The 20,962-nt window shown below is 60.6% G+C and overlaps 2 protein-coding genes across 2 annotated transcripts; both read left to right on the top strand.

The window, feature by feature from the left end:
- Window positions 1-972: 972 nt before the first annotated feature.
- Window positions 973-8,336, top strand: LOC123350568 (immunoglobulin superfamily member 1-like). Its single transcript, XM_044989201.1, has 4 exons — window positions 973-1,027; window positions 2,427-2,717; window positions 5,619-5,903; window positions 7,777-8,336. Exons 1-4 carry the CDS (start codon window positions 973-975, stop codon window positions 8,334-8,336), a joined length of 1,191 nt encoding a protein of 396 aa, XP_044845136.1.
- A 699-nt stretch (window positions 8,337-9,035) lies between these two features.
- On the top strand, window positions 9,036-20,556 carry LOC123350111 (leukocyte immunoglobulin-like receptor subfamily A member 2). The gene is made up of 6 exons (XM_044988495.1): window positions 9,036-9,206; window positions 9,313-9,348; window positions 9,934-10,224; window positions 18,357-18,665; window positions 19,088-19,153; window positions 19,768-20,556. The coding sequence occupies exons 1-6, from the start codon at window positions 9,176-9,178 to the stop codon at window positions 19,896-19,898; spliced, it is 864 nt and encodes a 287-aa protein (XP_044844430.1). The 5' UTR covers window positions 9,036-9,175; the 3' UTR covers window positions 19,899-20,556.
- Window positions 20,557-20,962: the final 406 nt, after the last annotated feature.

Here is a 20,962-nt window from a genome sequence, read left to right as displayed (position 1 = left end):
TCTGTGACACTTGCACAGTCCCCTACAAGTAAGTGGTGGTGCTGTGCACAGTACCCAGGAGTCCTGGGCCTCATCCTCCCTGCTCTCTACACTAGACTCCACTCCCCTCCCAGAGCTGGGGAGAGAACCCAGGAGTCCTGGCTCCCAGCCCTCCCAGCACAAAACCCAGGGAGTGAATGGACCCTGGAGACTGGACTCTGTGTGACGGGAGCACCTCGCAGTTCTCAAAAGTGTCCTTCCTTGTGAGGTGGCCTCAGTACTGGGGGATCTCAGGTCAAGTGCCCACAAACCAAGACACCCACCGCTAGTGGAGTCCTCTGCAAACACTGGCCTCAATAGCGCTGGATCCCCTGGGTTGGGGGAGCATGTAGGGCCCCCGCCATGTTCAGGGCCCCTTTGTGCCAGGCGCTGCATAAAGACAGAGTGAGGAGACAGTCCCTGCCCCTGGGAGCTCACTAAGGAAAGTGAATCTGTCTGTGCCTGAGTTTCCTCCTGTGTAGAATGGGGATAATGACCCCTCCCTGCCTTCCAAGGGGGGTGGCAGGTTGACTCCTTCCTATGCGGCGCTCAGGCCCTGCAGTGCCGGGCATCAGAGACCAGCCTGTGAGTCTCTCTGTGTCCAGGGCAGGCCAGATAAAATGAACGAGGCAGGGGTCAGACATGGGTATGTAGGGTCCCAAGAACTAAGGAGCTGAGGCTCGGTGTCTGTGGGGCTGGGAGCTCAGCTGCAGGGGGGGAAGTGGTTTGCTGGGTGCTGCAGGGAGCTGGCTTTGCTCTGACCATGGTAGATTTTGGCTGGAGATTGCAAAGAAACCAGCTGATAAGAAGAAAGGGGCCGAGCCTGTCACTGGCTTCCTGGGGCTGCAGCCCCCGGCGCAGTTCCTCATTCCGCTCGCACTCGGGCCTCAGGCTGGGTGGAGCTCAGCACCAGGGTGTTGGTGGCTGCTCTGACGAGCCCCCCACTGCCCCGTCATGGTGTCTGCTCTCACCGTTCTCCTCCTCGGGGAGTATCGGAGACAGCCAGGGCGTGTGCCCATAGTGGGATCTGAGACCAATGTAGGATCCATTTGCTCTGGGATCTGGTCCCTAACGACCAGTGATGAGCTGCTAAAATCTTAACAACCGGTTCCCTATAAAAAGTTCTGATTTAAGGGATGTGCCACAGCATGTATTTTTTGTACCAATAGGGTTACCATACATCTGTATTTTCCTGGGAGGAATTTTTAAGAACTGAAAAGCGATTTAAGAACTGAAAAGCCTGACATGTCCAGGAAAATACAGATATATGTCAACCCTACCTAAAGTTCTTTTTTAAAAAGATGGGGCTGAACTAGAAATGAGCTCCTTTTCACATGGGTGGGTCCCCGCCACTCCCTTGGGGTGTGCTAGGGTGACCAGATGCCCCAATTTTATAGGGGACAGTCTCAATTTTTGGGTCTCTCTCTTATATAGGCTCCTATTACCCCTCACCCCCTGTCCCGATTTTTCACACTTGCTGTCTGGTCACTCTAGGGTGTGCACACGTGTGGGTCCCAGCCGCTCCCTGCCCCCCTCATTGAAGCAGGTGCGCAGGGTTACTGCCCTGAGAACTGCAGGGCACCAGTGGCCATGGGGCTGGCTGCAGACAGGGGCGTGGGGCAGGGCTCGCTGGAGGCAGGGAGTGTGACACGGGCTGGCTGCAACAGGGGCTGGCTGCGGCGGGGGGGTGCAGGCAGGGGGAGCGGGGGAGGGGTGCAGACACTCAACCGGGGGGAGGGGCTGGGAGCAGCATGAGCAGCAGGAGGCAGCCGGGCACCCACCAGGCAGCAGCAGGAGCCCCAGGGCCAGAGGTCCGAGGAGCAGCAGCAACCGGGCCAAGAAGCAGCCCACATGGCTCCCGCAGCGCAGCGCCCCCTGGCGGCCGGGAGGAGGAATTACAGGCATCCCGGCCAAAGGGATGATCCTGTCAGACACATGCCCCAGAGGTGGGGTCTGAGACCTCACCCCACTCATTACAGGGATGGGAACCTGTTAGAACAACTGGGGGATTTTGTAAACATGTTTTCTTAGGGGGCCTGTCCTGGGAGCCGCTTGCTCAAATGACCCAAATTTAGACCAGGAACCCCACAGGGTAGATCCCAATTCACTGCCTGACGGCGATGGGGGCCGGGACAGGTTTTGATCTCAACTCTTTGGGGGTCAGTCAAGAGTCACCCCTGACTGCAGCGGGGGCAGGGCTGAATTGACCCTGGAGAACAGAAGGAATCTGAGACTGGAAATCTCCTTCCCCCCTGCTGTGTCTCACCCCGGCTGTGAGCCGCGGGGCCGGGCTGCACCCCAGGGATGGGCGGGGGGTGAAATGCTGGAGCGACAGATGGGCAGGGATTGAATGAGATGGACGGGGTTGGTGTCACCCCCACTTACTGCCTGTTTGTTTGTGACTCCAGAGGGGTCCTACCCCAAACCCTACATCTCCGTCAGCTCCGGTGGGGTGATCCCCGTGGGGGGGAACGTCACCATCCGGTGTTGGCATCACCGCCTGGGCATGAGGATCCTCCTCTACAAGGCTGGAGCTGGGAACTATCTGACTTACACAGACCCCACTGGTTATGTGGCTGAATTTCCCATCACCAGCGCCAGACGGGAAGACGGGGGCAGCTACACCTGTCGTTATACCGACAGAACAGACCCACCTGCCTACTCGGAGCTCAGTAACCCTGTGCAGATCATTGTAGCAGGTGAGGGGCCCAGCCCGGTGCCTCGGCTCCCAGCCCCACACCCAGACAGGCCCCAGGGGGGTCTCCGTGAGCCCTGGCACCCAGCCAATGGGACGTCCAGCCCAGCCAGTGAAGGTTGCGGGGATGGGGGATATCTCGGCCCCATGGTGCCTTGGTGCCCTGGATCCCAGTGGAGACCCTGACCCTGTCTCTGCCCCGTCGCTGACGCTCCACGCTGGGGACGGGGCGCGGTGGCCGTGCTGGGGTCTGTGTCACGCCCTGTCTCCCACCCACTGCAGAGCTCAGCTCCCCCAGACCCTCCATCTCCCTGCACCCCAGTGTGTGGGGGGGGGTCACCCTAGGGGGAGCTGCTACTGTTGCCGGCCCAAAAGGCCTGAGGCAGCAAACAGTGGTTCGTTGCCCGGTGTGCTTCGTTCCAAATAACACACCAAGGTGGAGAATGCAGAAAAAGTTTATTTGAGCCCAAATAAAGGGTGCAAGGGAGATATTACAATCTCAAATCCTGCACACAGATGCAAGCTGTGTGTCTCTTCTTATACATGACTTCAGCCAGGCATCCTCATTACCCCCCACTAGTCTCCTCCCCCCTCCTATAGAGTACACATATTGTATAGTTAACAATTAAATCATCCTTGACAGCAAACAATTCATCTTTTAACTTTTCAAGGCTGTTACCTTGGTTTACTTCTGAATTTATTACTTTGCCTCCCCTCCCCTCTTTCTAAACTAAACACAAGTAGTAAAAAGGGGCCCTATCTTCTGGTGTCTTACACTGATAAGGAGCAGTTACACATTCCATTCTCAATTCTGACCTGGGAGTTCAATCAGAGTTTAGACATGGAGGCACTCTGGACAAACATAGCATTAACTTTGGTTCATTCAGGCCTGGTACAGAAAAGCTTCATTAATACTGTGATTTTCCACCCTCCTGAGTTATCTAGGGCTATGCCTAATGGCACCAACACTACCATCCAGTGTCGGGGTCAGCGCCAGCGTCTGGAGTTTGCTCTGTACAAGGCTGGGGCCAGGAACGCAGCAGCGCGGGGCGGGGACTCGGCCGGGGTCAAATTTCCCCTCCCCAAAGTGAGCCGGGCAGAGGGAGGCAGCTACACCTGCTATTATCCCCCAGCTCGGATCCCCATACCTGGTCGGAGCCCAGCGACCCTGGGGAGCTGGTGGGAGCAGGAGAGGGGCCTGGATCAGTGTCGCCGCTCACAGCCCCACACCCAGCTGGAACCTTGGCCCACCAGAGGGGACGCCCATCAGGGAGGGGAGACGGTGTTACTGGGGGGTTCCCCAGCCAGGGGGGAGAAGCAGCGGCTGGAGATTCAGGGCTCAGGGAGCAGGACCCCTTCCCCAGGGGGAGCTGCAGTGTGGGGGGGGGGGCTTCCCCAGGCAGCACATCAGTTAGGGGGTGTGAGGAAGTGGGAATGTTCTGGCTGTGCCAGGTGAATGCTGAGTGGGGAGTATTGGCCTGGGAAGGTTGCAGGGGAGCTGTGCTGGGACGGCTGCACTGGGGAAGGGAGGACACCCGAGCATGTAACCTGAGAACCCAGGATGGGGGGCTGGAGGCCAGATGACACCTCTGCCCAGGAAACTGGACAAAGGACGAAGGCTGGGGGAGGAGCCGGGGGGGAGGCTGAGTGAGAGGCTGGAGGGAGTTTAACTTAGGAGCTGGCTGGGAAATGGAGGGGAGCCCCGATGGGGCTCGGGCTTCCCACGGGGCTGTGGTCTCCCTGGGGCCCCAGATGGGCCTAACTAAAGGGGGTCCTGTTGTCTGTACCGGCAAGACCTGTCTTGGACTTTGCTCCTGTCGTCCAAATAAACCTTCTGCTTTACTGGCTGGCTGAGAGTCACGGTGAATCGCAGGAAGCTGGGGGTGCAGGGCCTTGTGTCCCCCCACACTCCGTGACAGGGGGTGTTGGGCGGAGCTGAAGGTTATAAACCTCAGTGCATAGTACAGACTTGCACAGTCCCCTACAAGTCAGTGGTGGTGCTGTGGGTCGGCAGCACGGAGGGAGGCCCCTGTGGAAAGGCATCCAGGAGCCCACCTGTCATGGTCTCACCCTCACTTGAAACTGGGGGGTTTCAAGTTGAAGACCAGCATGTATTCCCCCCCCCCCACCCTAAAATCCTAGGGTAGGTCTCCCTTTTGCTGCCACCACCCGGTCAATTTACGTGGGCCGGGACACCGCTGTTTTCCCCCTCCTCTTTCCAAAGACGTTCCCTGGGGGAAACACAGATCAACTCACAGAGGGAGAAACCTCCCCGTCTCCTCCCTCCCCTCTCTGCCCGGAGATAAGCTTGTCTCACCACCGAGAGAGAGTTTCTTAGCCCCCTCCCCGTGTATCCACAGTAGAAGGGATTTAATCAAATCTTTATAGAAAGAATTTATTAAAAGAAAAACAAGAAAATACACAATCTCTATGAGCCCAAGCTGGACTTTCATAGGGTATAACCTTACTAATTTCTGGAGAGAATCCTCTCTCCTTCTCAGTACAAACAATACAGGCAGAATTAAAAATAATCAATAACAAACGCACAGAATTGCAAACATAGGATTATCAGATGAGGACACAAAGTACCTTTCTAATACTCACTATCTTGACTAGAAGAAATTAGTTCAGAAAGATGGAAACTTGCAGAAGACTTGATTAAACCTCTGGACCCTTGTAACTCCAAACGGCTAAGAACAACACACACAAGAAAAGAGAGAAAAAGTTCCCTCCTAGGAATTTTAAATTCTCTTCCCTGATTGGTCCTCAGGTCAGGTGTTCACCAGGTACTATGTGTTAACCCTTTACAGGTGGAAACTTAACCCTTAACTAACTATTTATGACACCACCCCAGGGACTGAGTGACGGGGCCTGCGTCTCACGGCCTGTCTGCTTCCCACTGCAGAGCCCAGCTACCCCAAAACCAGCATCTCCCTGAGCCCCAGCTGGGGGGTTTCCCTGGGGGGAGCCGTGGCCGTCTGGTGTCGGGGGCAGCGCCAGGGCGTGCGGTTCGTGCTGAATGAAGAGGGACGTCATTTCCAACCTGTGAATTCGGACAGGTTTGAGGTTGTGTTTCCCATCAGCGATGTACGCCGGGAGGACGGCGGGAGCTACAGCTGCTCCTATCACAGCAGCTCAGAGCCGTTCAACATGTCGTACCCCAGCGACCCCGTGGAGCTGGTGGTGAGAGGTGAGGGGCCCGGCTCAGTGTCCCTGTTCCCAGCCCCACCCCCAGCCAGACCCTCATGGGGGCTCGGTGCCAATGGGACGTTCAGAGCCAGGCTCTGCCCTGAGCCCTGACCCCGCAGAGGGGACGCCCGACCGGGGAGCTGGGACGGAGTCACTGGGGGGTTCCCCAGCCAGGGGGGAGCAGCAGCCCCTGGAGACTCGGGGCAGGGAGGCTACTTTGACGCTGCCCCTTGTGCGTAGGGACCGGGAGTCGCTATTTAATCCCGTGATCCCATCCCCTCTGTTCTCCAGGCGCCGCCCCAGGCAGTGCCCCGGCTGGGGCTGAATGAAGCAGGGGCTGCAGGAGGAGCGGTGGCTTGGTGGACATGGTGCTGGGCTGGGACCCAGGAGATCTGGCCCAGCTACTGGCAAGACCACAGACTCTGTGTGATGGGAGCATGTCGTGGTTTTCAAAAGTGTCCTTCCTTGTGGGGGGGGGGCTCAATCTTGGGGATCTGACGCCGAGCACCCACAAACCGAGACAGCCCCAGTTAGTGGAGACGTCTGCAAACGCTGCCTCAGTAACGCTGGATCCCTTGTGTCGGGGGAGCATGCAGGGGCGGCTCTACAAATTTGGCCGCCCCAAGCAGTCATGCCCGGGAGGCGCCCCCGAGCCGCGGGAGCAGCGGACCTCCCGCGGGCATGACTGCGGAGGGTCCGCTGGTCGTGCGGCTCAGCTGGACCTCCCGCAGCTGCGGGCGATTCGCTGGTCCGGCGGCTCCGGTTGAGCTGCCGCAGGCATGCCTGCGGGAGGTCCAGCCGAGCCGCGGGACCAGCGAACCGTCCACAGTCATGCCTGCAGGAGGTCCACTGGAGCCGCCGGCTGAGCGTCCCCTCCGCAGTCATGCCTGTGGCAGGTCCGCTGCTCCCGGGGATACGGTGGACCTCCCACAGGCATGACTGCGGCAGGTCCGCCGGCCCAGCCTGCCGCCCCCCCAGGAAAGGGCCGCCCCAGGCGGGAGCTTGCCCTGCTGGGCTCTGGAGCCGGCCCTGGGAGCATGTAGGGCCCCCACCATGATCAGGGCCCCGTTGTATCAGGTGCTGCCTAAACACAGAGTGAGGAGACAGTCCCTGCCCCTGGGAGCTCACTGAGGAAAGTGAGTCTGTCTGTGCCTCAGTTTCCCCCTGTAGAATGGGGATAATGACCCCTCCCTGCCTCCCAGGGGGTGACTCCCTTCCTGTGGGGGGCTCAGGCCCTGCTAGGGTGTCAACTTTCCAATTTGTGAAAACTGGACACTGAGTGCGGGAACCTCTCCCACCCCCTGCTCCGCCTCTTCCCCAAGGCTCCGCCCCCTGGTCCTCTCCCCCCTCCTCCCAACCGACACTCGCTGCTCTCTCCACCCTCCCCCTGCCGGGTGAGCCACCTCCAGGGCTGGGGGTGGGGGTGAGTGGGGCAGAGCCACTGCAGAGTAGCTCAGCTGCTCTTCCCTCCCCCTGGTGGCAAAGGCCGGGTACTGCAGGGAATCAGGTTTAGTGTCCGGTCAGTGGCACTGCCAGGTTCCCTGTTCAACCCACTTTCCGGCTGAAAACTGGGCACCGGAAACCCTGGGCCCTGCGGTGCCGGCGCCAGAGACCAGCCCGTGAGTCGCTCTGTCCAGGGCAGTGAGTGAGGCAGGGGCCACACACGGCATATGAGGATCCCAAGCACTAGGGAGCCGCGGCTCCTGTCTGTGGGCTGGGAGCCCAGCTCGCAGGGCCGGGATTCTGGGTGGGGGGAACTCTGGGATCTGGGAGAGAATCTCTGCCCGGGGGCCCCTGGATCTGCCTGCGGCTGAGGAGGCTGAGGCTGGGTGGGTGCCTGGGTCTGGCTCTCACAGCCTGTCTCCTGTGCGCAGATCCCAGCTTACCCAGACCCAACATCTATCTGAGCCCCACCGGGGTCACCGCCCCAGGGGCAGACGTCACCATCCGGTGTCAGGGGCAGCACCGGGACGTGAGGTTCTTCCTGCACAAGGCTGGAGACCTGAACCCGCAGCGACACATGGACCCTGCTGGGGCCGGGGCCGAGTTCCGCATCCCCAGCGTGGGCCGGCAGCATGGAGGGAGCTACAGCTGCAGCTACCGGCCCCGGTCAGAGCCCTTCATCTCCTCGCAGCCCAGCGACACCGTGCAGCTGGTGGTAGCAGGTGTGGGGCCCGGCTCAGCCGTCCCAGCTCCCAGCCCCACACCCAGTCGGCTCGTCATGGGGCTCTGCACCAATGGGATGCTCAGAGCCAGGCTCTGCCCTGGGCACAGCAGAGGGGACACCCGGCTGGAGAGCAGGGACCGAGTCACTGGGGGATTCCCCAGTCAGGGGGGAGCAGCAGCTGCTGGACATTTGGGGAGAGATCCCAGCCCCCAGACGGCTGTCCCCGCTTTGGGGAAGCACAAAGGCGTCGGGGCCAATGGCTGCTGAGCCGGCACCGGCCGCAGCCACACAAACCCCCTGTCCCCCCGGGGATAACACAGAGTTTCACTGGCAGTAGCTGAAACAGGAAGCGAGCGCCGGGTCTGGTCAGACTTCCCCTGTGGCTGATTTATCCACTGCTCCTTTAACAAGTCAGGATCTATATTTACCCCTCCCTCCCCCCGTTACTGGGGCCTGCAAACCACAAACCCTCCCAGGCCCCGCCCTGTCTCTGTGCCACATCACTGAGCTAAAAACAGCATCTGCAGTGACACTACCTGAGAAGGAGGTTGTCCAGACCCCTCCACCCTCATGCTCCAGGGCGGGCACTGGGCCCAGCTGGGTCAGGAAGGAATCTCTGCCCTGCTCCATGGGAGAGGGCTGCTCCGTGGGTGGCACTGTGTGTGTGTGTTGGTGGGGGGGGCGGTGCCCTCCTCTGTGCTGCGCTGCTGCTCCAGGGAGGTCTGGGGGAAAAGGTCAGGGCAGCCTGGGCACCTCTTGACGCCTCCTGAGATTCCCCCTTTTCCTAGCTGGTCCCTGGACTGGGCAGCTCCCATGTGGGGCTGGGAGGTGATGGGGGGCAGGGGGGCAGAACCAGGCAGCTGCAGGAGGGGAAGTGGTTTGCTGGGTGCTGCAGGGAGCTGGCTTTGCTCTGACCGTGGTAGATTTGGGCTGGAGATTGCAGAGAAACCAGCTGATGGCAAGAAAGGGGCCGAGCGCATCACTGGCTTCCTGGGGCTGCAGCCCCCGGCGCAGTTCCTCATTCCGCTCGCACTCAGGCCTCAGACTCGGTGGAGCTCAGCACTGGGGTGTTGGTGGCAGCTCTGAGGGGCCCCCACTGCCCTGTCATGGCATCTGCTCTGACCGTCCTCCTCCTCGGTGAGTATCGGAAACAGCCAGGGCGTGTGCCCATAGTGGGATCTGAGACCAATGTAGGATCCATTTGCTCTGAGATCTGGTCCCTAACGACCCATCTCCTTTCCAGGCTGCTGGCTGGCCGGGTGTAGCAGGGTGTCGGGACGTGAGTATCTGTGGGGAATGAGGCAGCTGGGGGAATTTCTGCATTAAGGACAAGGGATGTGGGTGGGGGTAAGGGGCACCAATCCCCCAAAGGGATGATCCTGTCAGACACATGCCCCAGAGGTGGGGACTGAGACCTCACCCCACTCATTACAGGGATGGGCACCTGTCAGAACAACTGGGGGATTTTGTAAACATGTTTTCTTAGGGGGCCTGTCCTGGGAGCCGCTTGCTCAAATAACCCAAATTTAGACCAGGAACCCCACAGGGTAGATCCCAATTCACCACCTGACTGTGATGGGGGCAGGGACAGGTTTTGATCTCAACTCTTTGGGGTCACACCGGAGTCACCCCTGACTGCAGTGGGGGCAGGGCTGAATTGACCCTGGAGAACTGAAGGAATCTGAGACTGGAAATCTCCTTCCCCCTGTGCTGTGTCTCACCCCGGCTGTGAGCCGCGGGGCCGGGCTGCACCCCAGGGACGGGCAGGGGGTGAAACGCTGGAGCGACAGATGGGCAGAGGATTGAGTCAGATGGACACGGTTTGTGTCACCCCCACTTACTGCCTGTTTGTTTGTGACTCCAGAGGCATCCTACCCCAAACCCTCCATCTCCGTCAGCCCCGGTGGGGTGATTCCCTTGGGGGGAAACGTCACCATCCGGTGTCAGCATCAGCTCCTGGGCATGAGGATCCTGTTCTACAAGGATGAAGATGAGAATATTCTGAATTACACGGACCCTGCCGGCTCTGAGGCTGAATTTCCCATCACCAGTGCCAGACGGGACCACGGGGGCAGCTACACCTGTCGTTATAGCAACAGAACAGGAAACGTTACCTACTCGGAGCACAGTGACCCTGTGCAGATCATTGTAGCAGGTGAGGGGCCCAGCCCGGCACCTCGGCTCCCAGCTCCACACCCAGCCAGGCCCCAGGGGGTCTCCGTGAGCCCTGGCACCCAGCCAATGGGACGTCCAGCCCAGCCAGTGATGGTCGCGGGGATGGGGGATATCTCGGCCCCATGGTGCCTTGATGCCCTGGATCCCAGGGGAGACCCTGACCCTGTCTCTGCCCCGTCGCTGACGCTCCACGCTGGGGCCGGGGCGCGGTGGCCATGCTGGGGTCTGTCTCACGCTCCGTCTCCCACGCACTGCAGAGCTCAGCTCTCACAAGCCCTCCATCTCCCTCAGCCCCAGTGGGGGGGTCACCCTAGAGGGAGCTGCTACCATCCAGTGTCGGGGTCAGCGCCGGCGTCTGGAGTTTGCTCTGTACAAGGCTGGGGCCAGGAACGCAGCAGGGCGGGGCGGGGACTCGGCTGGGGTCAAATTTCCCCTCCCCAAAGTGAGCCGGGCAGAAGGAGGCAGCTACACCTGCTATTATCCCCCCAGCTCGGATCCCCACACCTGGTCAGAGCCCAGCGACCCTGGGGAGCTGGTGGGAGCAGGAGAGGGGCCTGGTTCGGTGTCTCCGTTCCCAGCCCCACACCCAGCTGGAACCTTGGCCCACCAGACGGGGACACCCATCAGGGAGGGGGGACGGAGTTACTGGGGGGTTCCCCAGCCAGCGGGGAGAAGAAGCAGCTGGAGATTCAGGGCTCAGGGAGCAGGACCCCTTCCCAGGGGGAGCTGCAGAGCGTGTGTGTGTGGGGGGGGGGGTTCCAGGCAGCACATCAGTTAGGGGGTGTGAGGAAGTGGGAATTTTCCGGCTGTGTTATGTGAATGCTGAGTGGGGAGTATTGGCCTGGGAAGGTTGCAGGGGAGCTGTGCTCGGACGGCTGCACTGGGGAAGGGAGGACACCTGAGCATGTAACCTGAGAACCCAGGATGGGGGGTTGGAGCCAGGTGACACCTGTGCCCCAGAAACTGGACAAAGGACAAAGGCTGGGGGAGGAGCCGGGGGGAGGCTGAGTGAGAGGCTGGAGGGAGTTTCATCAGTTTGGAGCTGGCTGGGAAATGGAGAGGGGCACCCGATGGGGCTTGGGCTTCCCAATGGGCCTCCCTGGGGCCCCAGATGGACCTAACTAAAGGGGGCCTTGTTGTCTGTGCCTGCAAGACCTGTGTTGGACTGTGCTCCTGTCGTCTAAATAAACCTTCTGCTTTACTGGCTGGCTGAGAGTCCTGGTGAATCGCAGGAGGCCGGGGGTGCAGGGCCCTGTGTCCCCCCACACTCCGTGACAACTGGTGGCAGAGGTGGGATGTACTGCACCCCATGGACGGGGCTTCCTGCAGTAAGTGACTGGGGAGCAGTAAAATGAAGGGGGATTGATGGGAACCAGGCGTGCTGAAGAGTCGGAGAGAGATGGTTTCAGGAGGCGATTAACCCCTGGGAGTGTGTGACCAGGGAGAAGGACTTTGCAGTAACAGGGTCCCCCAGGGGATTGCGGTCCCAGGGGCGGAGGAGTCTGCGGCTCGACCCTCGCAGAGAGGTGGTGACCTGAAGGACTGGCACACTAGGGGTCCCCCTGGAAACCATGGGGAGCGGTGAGCACCCCAGCCTGTGAGCAGCCAGCAGGAAGATGTATGCCAAGCGGCGTAAGTGCGACCTGGTGGAGCTGTGCAAGCAGAGGGGGCTGCGCAGAAGGAGGCTCACCAAAGACCAGCTCATTGCCCAGCTGGAGCGAGATCGCTGGAATGAACTGATCCTTGTCTCTGAGGGCGGCAGCCTGGGGGAAGGGCGGGGAGGAGCCCAGCAAATACGGAGGGCACCGTGACCCCCCTCCCCCGGCCAGCAGGGGATCATCCCGGCGAAGCTCACCCCCCAGCAGGGGATGGTCCCGGCGACGCTTGGCATCCGTGCAGCGCAAGCGGCTGGAATGGGAGAGAGCTAAAACTGAGAGAGCTGGAGGATCATGAGAGACAGAGAGAACATGAGGAGAGACAAAGACAGCGGGAACTGGAGGAGAAAGAGCGACAGCGTCATCATGAGCTGGAACGGGCGAGGCTGAGGGGCAGCGGGTCCCCTGCTGCGGTGAGTGAGGGGGGAGCCCAGGACTGCGCGGAGCTTAGTCTCCCCCCACACGCTGTGACAGGGGGTGCTGGGCAGAGCTGAAAGTTATAAACCTCAGTGTATAGTAGAGACTTGCACAGTCCCCTACAAGTCAGTGGTGGTGCTGTGCACAGAACCCAGGAGTCCTGGCCCCCATCCCCCCTGCTCTCCCCACTAGACCCCACTCCCCTCCCAGAGCCGGGCAGAGAACCCAGGAGTCCTGCTCCCAGCCCTCCCAGCAGAGAAGCCAGGGAGTGACTGGACCCTGGAGACTGGCCTGGCCTGTCACCCACCGGGGAGCAGAGCTCTGGGCCCCAGGGGCTGGGGTTGCTCCGTGTCTCATGCTGTGAGCCCAGGGCTCAGAGGAAACTCTGGCCCCTGTGGAAAGGGATCCAGGAGCCCGTCCCCAGGGCCGCCGGGTCTGACCCACCACTGAGGCCGCGTGGTGAGGACAGGCCCCAGGAGTGAGTGACGGGGCCTGTGTCTCACGGCCTGTCTGCTTCCCACTGCAGAGCCCAGCTACCCCAAACCCAGCATCTCCCTGAGACCCAGCGGGGGGGTCTCCCTGGGGGGAGCCATGACTGTCCGGTGTCCGGGGCTGCGCCAGGGCGTGTGGTTCATGCTGAATAAAGTGCAACATTGTGACGAAGTGGAAATGTTCTTAACGTTTTCTCTGAATACTGTGTTGATGCCTCAGTGTCCCCTCTGCAGTTGTTAATATCTAGGTGGTGGGATAAGGGTGTGTGGTTGCTGCAGAGCAAAGAGCCAGTGCACCTAAATGCCTGGCACTCTGTCTCCTGGCAACTGATGGCCTGGGCCCCTCTTCTGCAAAGGTTCCAACTGAAGGTGTTGGAGACAAAGAGGTCAGGTGACCTCCTGGCCCGGGAAAGGGGCTGAGCAGAAGAGTTGGGGCTGGAGTGGGGTGTCAGTCTGGGGCTGGCTGGGGACGAGGAGTGAAGTGCAGACGTGGGGGTCTGGCTCACTGCCCCCCATAGTGGACCCAGCTGAGGGGTCCAGTTCGCTGTACCTACAAGCTCTGTTTTAAACCGTGTTCCTGTCATCAAATAAACCTCTGTGTTACTGGCTGGCTGAGAGTCACGTCTGACTGCGAAGTGGGGGGGCAGGACCCTGTGGCTTCCCCAGGACCCCGCTGGGGCGGGCTCGCTGTGGGAAGCGCACGGAGGGGCAGAGGATGCTGAATGCTCCAGGGAGAGACCCAGGAGGTGAAGCCGTGTGAGCTTCTTGCCCTGAACAAGTCTGATCCAAGGGAGAGGAGGCTCCCCAGAGTCCTGCCTGGCTTGGTGGGGAGCAGGTCCAGAGCATCGCCCGGGGACTCCATGACAAACGTCATTTCCCATCTGTGGATTCGGTCGGGTTGGAGGTTGTGTTTCCCATCAGCAACGTGAGCCGGCGGGAGCTACAGCTACTCCTATCACAGCCGATCGGAGCCATTCGCAATGTCATACCCCAGCGACCCCGTGGAGCTGGTGGTGAGAGGTGAGGGGCCCGGATCAGCTTCCCCGTTCCCAGCCCCACCCCCAGCCAGACCCTCATGGGTCTCGGTGCCAATGGGACGCTCAGAGCCAGGCTCTGCCCTGAGCCCTGACCCCGCAGAGGGGACGCCCGGCACACTGGTGCCTGCGCTGCATCTGCCCGGCTGCTTCCCAGGGCCGGACTCCCCCACACTCCGTGACAACTGGTGGCAGGGGTGGGATCGACTGCACCCCGTGGACGGCGCTTCCTGCAGTAAGTGACTGGGGAGCAGTAAAACGAAGGGGCGATTAACCCCTGGGAAAGTGTGACCAGCGAGAAGGACTTTGCAGTAACAGGGTCCCCCGGGGGATCACAGCGAGCGATTCCAGGGGCGGAGGAGTCTGCAGCTCGACCCTGGCAAAGAGGTGGTGACCTCAAGGACTGGCACACTAGGGGTCCCCCTGGAACCCGTGGGGAGCGGCGAGCACCCCGGCCTGTGAGCGGCCAGCAGGAAGATGTATGCCAAGCAGCGCAAGTGCGACCTGGTGGAGCTGTGCAAGCAGAGGGGGCTGCACTGTGGGAAGTTCACCAAGGCCCAGCTGATTGCCCGGCTGGAGGAGAGAGATTGCAGGAATGAACCGGTCCCTGTCTCTGAGGGAAGCAGCCGGGCAGATGCAGCGCAGGCACCAGTGTCTGTCCCCGCTGGGAGTGGTCAGCCAGCCGCTGAGGGCTCCCAAGACCTCCCACCCCTAGGCCTAGGGGGAGGAGGAGCCCAGCTACCGAGGGCACCGTGACCCCCCCGGCCAGCAGGGGATCGGCCCGGCGAAGCTCCCCCCCCAGCCGGGGATTGTCCCGGCGACGCTCGGCCTCCGTGGAGCGCAGGCGGCTGGACTTGGAGAGAGAGATAAAACTGAGAGAGCTGGAGGAGCGTAAGGAACAGAGGGAATATGAGGAGAGACAGAGGGAACGTGAGGAGAGACAAAGCCAGCGTGAGCTGGAGGAGAAGCAGAAGCAACGCGAATACGAGGAGAGGGAGAAGGAGAAACAACGCGAATACGAGGAGAGGGAGAAGGAGCAGCAGCGCAGACATGAGCTGGCCATGGCCCAGCTGAGCAACAGTAAGGCCCCGGCGGCGGTGAGTGAGGGGGGGCCCAAGCCTACAAAGAGCTTTGATAAGAACTTCCTGGCCCGGCGTAAGGAGTGGGAGGACATAGACACCGTCCTGACGGCCTTTGAGAATGCCTGCGAGCTGCACCAGGTTGACCCTGCAGACAGGATCCAGTTCCTCACCCCCTTACTGGACTCTACCGCCGTGGAGGTGTACAGCTGCATGAAAGGGGCGGAGGCGGGGGACTACAACCTGTTCAAAGAGGCCCTGCTCCGCGAGTTTGGGCTGACCCCGGAGATGTACCGGAAGAGGTTCCGGAGTCAACATAAGATCCGGGAGGTCATATACCTACAACTGGTCAACCGGGCGCAGGGGTACACCCGCAAGTGGACAGCTGGGGCCCAAACTAGAGAGGACCTGCTTGACCTATTCGTACTGGAGCACCTGTATGAGCAGTGTCCATCCGACCTGAGGCGGTGGTTGATGGACCAGAAGCCGGAGAACCCGCAGCACGCAGGCCGGCTGGCCGACCAATATGTGGACAGTCGGGCAGGGGATGACAGGGAGGAGTCTTCAGTTTGGGAGCTGGGTGGTGGGTTTTCAGGGGATCCTAGGCTGGGATCCAAGCACCCTGAACCCCCCAGAAAGGCCAGATTGAGGGGTCCTGGCTCTGAACACAAGCTGGGCTGTATCCTGTGTTCCTGTTGTTCAATAAACCTTCTGTTTTACTGGCTGGCTGAGAGTCACTGTGAGTTCAGGAAGAGGGGTGCAGGGCCGGACTCCCCCACACTCCGTGACAACATGGTGCTGGGCTGCGACCCAGGAGATCTGGCCCAGCTCCTGGCGCGGCCACAGATTCTGTGTGATGGGAGCACGTCGCGGTTTTCATAAGTGTCCTTCCTTGGGGGGGGGCTCAACCTTGGGGGATCTCAGGCCGAGCGCCCACAAACCAAGACACCCACAGTTAGTGGAGAGGTCTGCAAACACTGACCTCAATAGCGCTGGATCCTTTGTGTCGGGGGAGCATGTAGGGCCCCCACCATGATCAGGGCCCTGTTGTGTCAGGCGCTGCATAAACACAGAATGAAGAGACGGTCCCTGCCCCTGGGAGCTCACTGAGGAAAGTGAAGTATCAGAGGGGTAGCCGTGTTAGTCTGGATCTGTAAAAGGGGTTTTAGCTGGGGACTGTATGTGATGGCCAGTGGAGTCCTGTTGGTTTCTTTCTGGGGTTTGTCTTGTAGTAGGAGGCTTCTGGGTACACGTCTGGCTCTGTTGATCTGTTTGTCTACAGCCAAGCACTGAGGTACAACCGCATCTGCTCTAACCCCTCAGACAGAGACCAACACCTACAAAATCTCCACCAAGCATTCTCAAAACTACAGTACCCGCACGAGGAAATAAGGAAACAGATGATCCCTCACTTTCACAGGCCTTGGGTGGCAGGCCAGTCCTCATCCACAGACAACCTGCCAATCTGAAGCATATTCTCACCAGTAATTGCACACCGCACCATAGTAACTCTAGCTCAGGAACCAATCCATGCAACAAACCTCGATGCCAACTCTGCCCATATATCTACACCAGCAACACCATCAAAGGACCTAACCAGATCAGCCACACCATCACTGGTTCATTCACCTGCATGGCCACCAATGTAATATATGCCATCATATGCCAGAAATGCCCCTCTGCTATGTACATCGGCCAAACTGGACAGTCTCTACGGAAAAGGATAAATGGACACAAATCAGATATTATGAATGGCAATATAGAAAAACCTGTAGGAGAACACTTCAACCTCCCTGGCCACACAAAAGCAGATCTTAAGGTGGCCATCCTGCAGCAAAAAAACTTCAGGACCAGACTTCAAAGAGAAACTGCTGAGCTCCAGTTCATCTGCAAATTTGACACCATCAGCTGAGGATTAAACAAAGACTGTGAATGGCTTACCAACTACAGAACCAGTTTCTCCTCCCTTGGTTTTCACACCTCAGCTGCTAGAACAGGGCCTCATCCTCCCTGATTGATCTAACCTCGTTATCTCTAGCTTGCTTCTTGCTTGCATATATAAACCTGCCCCTGGAAATTTCCACTACATGCATCCGACGAAGTGGGCATTCACCCACAAAAGCTCATGCTCCAAAACGTCTGTTAGTCTATAAGGTGCCACAAGACTCTTTGCTGCTTTTTAAGGAAAGTGACTCTGTCTGTGCCTCAGTTTCCCCCATGTAGAATGGGGATAATGACCCCTCCCTGCCTCCCAGGGGGTGACTCCCTTCCTGGGGGGGGGCTCAGGCCATGCTAGGGTGTCAACTTTCCAATTTGTGAAAACTGGACACTGAGTGCGGGAACCTCTCCCACCCCCTGCTCCGCCTCTTCCCCAAGGCCCCGCCCCCTGGTCCTCTTCCCCCCCCCGCATCGTCATTCCCTGCTCTCTCCACCACCCTCCCCCTGCCAGGTGAGCCAGGCTCCAGGGGTGAGGGTGGGGGAGGTGGAGCCAGGCTCTGGGGGTGGGGGTGTGGCAGGGCAGGGGAGGGAAAGCCACACTCCGGGGGTGGGGGTGAGGAGGGGAGGGGGAGCTGTGCTCTGGGGCTGGGGGGCAAGTGGGGCAGGTGAGGGTTGGGGGGAGCCGTGCTCCTGGGGTGGGGGTGAGTGTTGCAGGGGAAGAGACCCGCTCTCTGGGGGTGGGGGTGGAGCAGGGAGTGGGGAGGGGGAGCGGGTGGGGGTGAGTGGGGCAGGTTGGGGGGAAGGTGGGAAAGGGAGAGCCACGCTGTGGGGGTGGAGGTGAGGGGGGCAGGAAATGGGGCAGGATGGGGGAGTGGGGCGGGTGGGGATGAGTGTGGCAGGGAGGGGGACCCACGCTCAGGAGATGGGGGGAGGGGGAGCAGGTGGGGGTGAGCAGGGCAGGCTGGGGGAGGGGAGCTGTGCTGCAGGGATGGGGATGGGGGGAGTGGGGCAGGGAGTGGGGCAGGGCCCCTGCTGAGTGGCTCCACTGCTCCTCCAGGCTCCAGCAGCAGCTGCTCTTCCCGCCCCCTGGTGGCAGAGGCCGGGTACTGCAGGGAATCAGGTTTAGTGTCCGGTCAGCGGCACTGCCAGGTTCCCTGTTCAACCCACTTTCCGGCTGAAAACTGGGCACCGGCAACCCTGGGCCCTGCGGTGCCGGCGCCAGAGACCAGCCCGTGAGTCGCTCTGTCCCGGTCAGTGAGTGAGGCAGGGGCCACACACGGCATATGAGGATCCCAAGCACTAGGGAGCCGCGGCTCGTGTCTGTGGGGCTGGGAGCCCAGCTCGCAGGGCCGGGATTCTGGGTGAGGGGAACTCTGGGATCTGGGAGAGAATCTCTGCCCAGGGGCCTCTGGATCTGCCAGTGGCTGGGGGAGGCCGGGGAGGCCAGGGCTGGGTGGGTGCCTGGGTCTGGCTCTCAGTGTCTGTCTCCTGTGCGCAGATCCCAGATTTCCCAGACCCTCCATCTCCCTGAGCCCCACCGGGGTCATCGCCCCAGGGGCAGACGTCACCATCTGGTGTCAGGGTCCGCGCAGGTACATGAGGCACATGAGGTACGTGAGGTTCTTCCTGCACAAGGCTGGAGACCTGAACCCGCAGCAACAGATGGGCCATGCCTGGGATGGGGCCGAGTTCCGCATCCCCAGCGTGGGCCGGCAGCACGGAGGAAACTACAGCTGCAGCTACCAGCCCTGGCCAGAGCCCTTCGTCTCCTCGCAGCCCAGCGATACCGTGCAGCTGGTGGTAGCAGGTGAGGGGCCCGGCTCCATGTCCCCGCTCCCAGCCCCACACCCAGCCGGGTCATCCGCGGGCTCTGCACCAATGGGACGCTCAGAGCCAAGCTCTGCCCTGGGCCCAGCAGAGGGGACACCCAGCCAGGGAGCGGGGACGGAGTCACTGGGGGGTTCCCCAGCCAGGAGGGAGCAGCAGCCACTGGAGATTTGGGGCAGAGGAAGGGGGGATCCCGGCCCCCAGACGGCTCTCCCTGCTCCGGGGATGCACGGAGGGGTCAGGGCCCAGTGGCTCCCTATGGCACAGGCTCCAGCCACACAAACACCCTGTCCCCCCGGGAATAACAGTGATGATTGAAGCTGAGTTTGGGGGGGGGGCAATCGCCAAGTCAGTGTTTCAGCCCCTCCCCCACCTCAACAGACGCTGGTTCTATTCCCGCAGCGGGAACCGACCCGACCCAGCCTGGAGCAGCGCCGGCTCCCACCCACCCAGGCAGCGCGGGGCCAGGTACATGGGCTGGGGTGGAATCACCATCGAACCAGCCCTGGAAGGCTCATGGTGCCTAAGGAGCCACCCCCAGGGGTTGGGGCTGGTTGGGTGGGATGCGGGAAGTGACTCCTGGTGCATGAGCCCAGAAACCTGCCCCTCCCTCACCACCAGACCCCCAGCTCCTCCGGCACGTCCTGCCCTGTATTTTGCTGCCTGGAAGCTACTGGGGGGTCCCAGGAGATGGACAGGATCCGGGGGCCTGGCTCTGGTGTTGGGACCAGCTGGGTGCCCGGGTGGGGCCTGGGGCTCGGGTTCCCTGGTGTCCGGTTTTTGACCCGCACACCCGGTTGCAACTGGACCCTGGCGCACTCCAACCCCCTGCCCAGCCCGGTGAAAATTAGCGAGTGAGTGGAGGTGGGGAAGAGCGAGCGACGGGGGGGGGGGGTGGAGTGACTGGAGGGCGGGGGCTCAGGGCAGGGGCTGTTCGTCCACCTGGGCAACCGCCTTGTTGGGGAAGCTGAGGCCACGGAGCCGGACCTGCCGGACGGGGGGTTGGGGGCTCCGCTCCCGGGGAGAACCAGCTGCTGATCTCCCCGTCCGAGCCGCCGAGTGACTCTCCCCTTCCCCCACAGCAGGCCCCCCAGGGCGCCCGGATTTCACCCACGCCAACATCGCCCGCCTGGCGCTGGGCGCCGCGGTCCTGCTCGTCCTGGGGCTGATCCTGGCCGAGGCCCGTTACAGCCGCCCAAGGGGGGCGCCCTAGCTGAGGTGACCCCTTTGTCGCTCGCCTCTGGATCCTTTTTCCAGTTTCTCCACCTCCTTTCTATGGAGCGGGGACCAGAACTGGACACAGCTCCCGGCCTGCCCAGCGCCGAGCAGAGCGGTTCTCACCGCCCGGGATGTGCGCGCTGCACCTCTGGTAGTGCAGCTGCACGTTGCATTTGCTTTTGTCTTGCACCGGCATCGCGTCGCTGACTCACGTCGAGGGTGCGATGATCCACCACAGCTCCCCGCTCCGTCCCAGCAGTGCTGCTGCCAACCCGGCTACCCCCATCCTGCGTTTGTGCATTTGGTTTTTCTTCCCTTAGTGCAGCACCTCCATTGACTTTCGACCAGCTTGGTAAAGAGACGGCTAAGGGGGGATACGATAGAGGTCTATAAAATCATGACTGGTGTGAAGAAACCAAATCAGGAAGTGCTATTTACTCCTTCTCGTAACACAAGAACTAGGGGGCACCCAATGAAATGAAGAGGCAGCAGGTTTCAAACAAACCACAGGAACTATTTCTTCACCCAGCGCACAGTCAAGCTGTGGAACTCACTGCCAGAGGATGTTGTGAAGGCCAAGACCATAACAGGGGTCAAAAAAAGAACTAGATAAGTTCATGGAGGACGGGTCCATCAATGGCTATTAGCCAGGACGGGCAGGGATGGTGTCCCAAGCCTCTGTTTGACAGAAGCTGGGAACGGGCGACAGGGGATGGATCAGTTGATGATTCCCTCTGGGGCACCTGGCATTGGCCACTGTCGGCAGACAGGACACTGAGCTAGATGGACCTTTGGTCTGACCCAATCTGGCCGCTCTTAACTTCCTGCATCTCCCCATCTGCTGTCATGTCACAGTTCTCATCTGACCTCTCCATGGCCTGGCACCACCCCCATCATTTTGCACATCTCTCAATAGTTCAATGGATAAAAATGCTCAAACCGCATCATTCTGTGCCACTCTGGCCCTTTCACTCAACACAAATCTCCTGTAGGTGCCTGGAGCCCCTGCCTGGCCCCTCCCAGCACCTCTCCAGCAGCGCAGCAGGGGAAATGCCTGAC

Source organism: Mauremys mutica, chromosome 15 (genome assembly GCF_020497125.1).
Source record: "Mauremys mutica isolate MM-2020 ecotype Southern chromosome 15, ASM2049712v1, whole genome shotgun sequence".
Lineage (NCBI taxonomy): Eukaryota > Metazoa > Chordata > Testudines > Geoemydidae > Mauremys > Mauremys mutica.
The sequence above is the reverse complement of the archived record's forward strand: the minus strand, read 5'-3'. Positions and strand labels throughout refer to the sequence as shown.

Bases quoted from the DNA above. Each gene is read 5' to 3' on its own strand.
- LOC123350568 (XM_044989201.1), top strand. From the start codon at position 973: ATGGTGTCTGCTCTCACCGTTCTCCTCCTCGGGGAGTATCGGAGACAG. The intron at 1,028-2,426 runs GTGTGCCCATAG...TTGTGACTCCAG, and splicing joins GTATCGGAGACAGCCAGGGC to AGGGGTCCTACCCCAAACCC. The intron at 2,718-5,618 runs GTGAGGGGCCCA...TTCCCACTGCAG, and splicing joins TGTGCAGATCATTGTAGCAG to AGCCCAGCTACCCCAAAACC.
- LOC123350111 (XM_044988495.1), top strand. From the start codon at position 9,176: ATGGCATCTGCTCTGACCGTCCTCCTCCTCG. The intron at 9,207-9,312 runs GTGAGTATCGGA...TCTCCTTTCCAG, and splicing joins TCTGACCGTCCTCCTCCTCG to GCTGCTGGCTGGCCGGGTGT. The intron at 19,154-19,767 runs GTACATGGGCTG...CTTCCCCCACAG, and splicing joins CCCAGGCAGCGCGGGGCCAG to CAGGCCCCCCAGGGCGCCCG.